The 4,388-nt window shown below is 36.6% G+C and overlaps 1 protein-coding gene across 1 annotated transcript; it reads left to right on the top strand.

Moving 5' to 3' along the window:
* Positions 1-1,383: 1,383 nt before the first annotated feature.
* On the top strand, positions 1,384-1,995 carry LOC137646288 (uncharacterized). Its single transcript, XM_068379398.1, has one exon. It carries the CDS (start codon positions 1,384-1,386, stop codon positions 1,993-1,995), a length of 612 nt encoding a protein of 203 aa, XP_068235499.1.
* The last annotated feature ends 2,393 nt before the right edge of the window (positions 1,996-4,388 follow it).

The following is a 4,388-nucleotide window of genomic DNA, read 5'->3' on the forward strand; positions in this document are numbered from 1 at the left end:
TCAAAGGCTTTTTTCATAGTCCACAAATGCCATCAAAAGGTGATTTCTATATTTTAAATGAAAATTTGGTCATTGAAACTTCTACCTTTTCTAAATCCTGCTTTTCTATCTCACAGATTTTCATCAATCTTTCTCTTCAGTCGTTTTAGAATAAGCATACTATATATGTTACAGTCAAACTGTGAAATCAGTTATTTCGTGAAATGACTAAAACTGTCAGTCATTACATGTAATGCCTGTAGGGGCTAGTCAGTTCATGATATGACTGATAATTTTAATCAATTCGTGAAATGACTGATTTATTGTCATTTTTGTTACACCATATGGCTGTTATACTTTAGGCAAAGTGTGAATTAGTATTTTGACTCGTTTCCGCTATCTACGAAACAACTCCTGCCACGAATATAGTACACATTACTCTCACCTCCCTTACTACAAGATCAGTTTATACTAGTACCTTGACAAGATGTCTGAGAGCATAGAGTTAAAATTTCGTGAAGAGTTATTATCTAGGTATGAGAAGTGTTCAAAGTATCTCATTCCGAAAGACGCTTATTTTCAAATGATTGAGGACCTTCGTAGAGCTAGCGAAAGAAAGAACACGAAAAGTCGTCACAAATATTACCTTCTGAGTAAATATGAAGTGTTACAGTGTGGGGATGTTGAGAAAATTATTAAGAAACGACAAACTCTAGACGAAACACCGGTGTACTATGCCTCCATTGAGGACACATTTGACATAGTTAAAAGAGCACACGTTGCAACTGGTCATGGCGGTCGAGACAGAATGACAAGAGAACTCCAAGTGAAATATGCCAACATTCACCGAGAAACAATTGAACTATTCAAGTCGTTATGCCTGGAATGCCAGAAAAAGAGAAAGTGACCAATGACAAAGGGTGTCGTAGTTAAACCTATTCTGAGTACTGAATTTTCATCACGTGACCAGGTTGATCTCATAGACATGCAGTTTATGTCATGTAGAACCTTCAAATGGATTATGGTGTACCAAGACCATCTGACAAAGTTCTGCGTTCTACGTCCACTCACATCAAGCATGCAGCTGAAGTAGCATTTCAACTTGCTAATATCTTTCTACTTCTGGGTGCTCCTGTAATCCTTCAATAAGACAATGGTTCTGAGTTTACAGCTCAGATTATTACTGAACTACGTTCTTTATGGCATGAATTGTCAATCGTTCACGGCAAGCCTAGACACCCACAGAGCCAAGGCTCTGTTGAGCGAGCAAATGGTGACATAAACGACATGCTTGTAGCATGGATGGCTGACAACTCAACGGACTGGGCTACATGCATCAAATTTGTTCAGTTTTCCAAGAATTCGGCTTACCATGCAGTAATCAAAAGAAGTCCATAAGCTGCAATGTTCGGTGTGAATGCCCGAGTTGGACTGACGTCAACATCACTTCCACAAGATATCATCAGTTGCCTGCAGTCTGAGCAAGACCTTATAACAATACTTCAGCAGCAAGAAACAGATGCCGACGAGCCTGAAACAGAAGCAGAAGCTGATGTCAATGAACCCGAGCGAGAACCACCCAAAGCTGAAATGAATGAGTCTGAACAAGAGCCAGAGCCCCTATCCCAGCATCAAACGAACCTTGATCAACTTCATAACAGCATCAGCTCCCCACGATTAGCAGAAAGTGAATCTCAGAGACAGCAAGCAGAACGTATGGTTAAGAGGAGCCGAACAGAATTAGTAGCAGGTGAGATAGGAGACAACATTGCTCTTCCAATTCCATTGGTTGATCGAGGTCGTGGAGACCCACGGAACATCCTAGGTGTTATTGTGAGTAGGAGCATGAACGACCAATACAGAGTGGCCACCAAAAGTGGTGTTCTAAAAGAAAGCTATTCCAGGAATCAGTTTGACATTTGTCCTGAGAGATTGCTGAAAGAAAGTGACATTAACAATGACATCGAAATTTCTCTCCTAGAAGCCGTTATCAAATCCTCTATCAGTGGAGGATAAGGTTTTGTTAAGTGTTCATGCAATGGTCCCCAAAAATGTCAAACAAACAGATGCAAATGTTTCAAATCTAAACAGCTATGCAATAGAAGATGCCACAATAGCCTCAACTGTGTAAATAAATAAATTTGTAATTGATATGTCATGTGTTTTTACTATTGTTCGATTGTTTTATCGTACTATTGATTTAATTTTTAACCACTGCTTTTATATCTGTGATTTTCTTATGAATAAAATTATTATACCAGGTGATTTATTCTTGCAATTATTGTAAATATTGATATTACTATTGCTAGTCATTTACTTTTTAACTAGTGATATTTATATGTGTGAATTTTCTTGTGAATAAAATTTTAAGAGTACAAAACAATTACTTTCGCCTTTCAAACATATAAAGCTCAATAACAAATGACTTTAGTCATTTCGTGAAATGTCCGGTCACCAAATTCAGTCGTTTCATAAAAAGGCTGGAATTTTCAGTCAATTCATGAATTGACAGACCCCTACAGGCATTACATGAAATGACTAACAGTTTTAGTCATTTCACGAAATAACTGATTTCACAGTTTGACTGTAACATATATATCATAACAACTGACGTAAGTGTTATGTCTCTATAATTAAAGCAATCCCTTTTTTTTTTTTGCCTATTTTTACCAACACTCTTAACTTCCTTTCATCAGGTTTTGCCTCTTCATACCCTATTCTACAAAATAATCTTATAAGTAGTCTGGGAGTCACTTCATTTTCAGCCAGTATCATCTCAGTAGTTATTCCATAGTATCCCGGGACTTTCCATCTCTAGCTTTTTGAGGATAGCTTCAACTTCAAACACACTGAATTCATTCACTGGCACATCAGGATATTCATCAGCTTCATGTACATCAATCAAATTATTCCCTTTAAATCTCCTATTCATAACCTTCCTAAAGTGTTCCATTCAACGTTGTGTTTTTTCATCTTCTGTTGCTATAACAGAATCATCTTTCCTTTTAATTGGTATATGCTTCTTCTTCTTTGACCCAGTTAAGATTTCATTAATAATTCTAGGTGCAATTCTTCTTACACCATAGCCACTTCCTGAATTCATAGCTTTGTCAGCCTCTTCTGCTTGACTGTCTAAATATTCTTTCCAGTCATTCCAGGCTTTTATTTTGACCTCAATGTCAATACTGGAATACTTAGCATGCTCTTCCTCGTAATTTTTATTATTTCCTCGAAAACTTTCAGTAATCAATATTTTTCTTTGTCTCCTTTTTATAGTATCCTAAGTATCGGTTGATATCCATGGATTTCTCCTTGTAACTGCTTGTTATAAGACTTCACTACCAACTGACTAATATATGTTCTTAATATCACACAATCCTTCATTAATTGTCTGTTCTTCGTCTCTTAAAGTTTCTAAGACTGCAAATCGATTCCTAAATTCAATTACAAATGTTTCTCTGTGCTCTTTTTCTAAAAGCTTAGTTGTATCTAACTTAGGTACTCTATCCTTCTTTCTGATGGGTGATTTCAGTTTTAATTATAGTGTGGAAATGGGGAGCTGGTATTCACTACCAATATCTGCACCTCTATAGCTTCTTACATTTCTGATAGTCCTCCTCCTCTCTTTATTAATGGCAATGTGATCTACCAGTTTTTTTGTAAATACTACATAGTGAAGTCCATGTATACTTGTGGATGCTCTTGTGTTGAAAAAGTGCACCTTCAATGACAAGAATGTTTGCTGAACAAAAACTTATGAAATGGGCTCCATTTCTATTTGCAACTTCGCCACCCATCACATTCTCTATCCCTTTATTATTTCTTTCAACTTTAGCATTGAAATCACCAATCACAGCCTTCATATCTTTCTAATGGATCTCATCTATTACTCTCTACAGTTCTTCATAGTATTCATCTTTTCTATCTTCAGGGAAATCTTTGTTGGGGCATATCAAACTTTAATACTCATATTACACTGCTTTGATTTTAACTTTCCTAGTAACAATCTAATTACAGCTCTCCACTCAGTTAATGCCTCTTCTGCTCTTGGTGTCATAATCATTCCTACCATTTCTCTTCCAGCTCCATCAGATTTTCCGGAGGGGTTCACTACTACGCTATTATTGTTCAGTGGCTACTTTCCTCTTGGTAAGGATAGAAGAGACTATTTAGCTATGGTAAGCAGCTCTTCTAGGTGAAAGACACTCCAAATTCAGGCCATTGTTCTCTAGTATTGGGTAGTGTCATAGCCTCTGTACCATGGTCTTTCACTGCCTTGGGTTAGAGTTCTCTTGCTTGAGGGTACAATCAGGCACACGATTCTATCTAATTTCTCTATTTGTTTTGTTAGTGTTTATAGTTTATATAGGAAATATGTATTTTAATGTTGTTACTGTTCTTAAAATGTT

Source organism: Palaemon carinicauda, chromosome 9 (genome assembly GCF_036898095.1).
Source record: "Palaemon carinicauda isolate YSFRI2023 chromosome 9, ASM3689809v2, whole genome shotgun sequence".
NCBI lineage: Eukaryota > Metazoa > Arthropoda > Malacostraca > Decapoda > Palaemonidae > Palaemon > Palaemon carinicauda.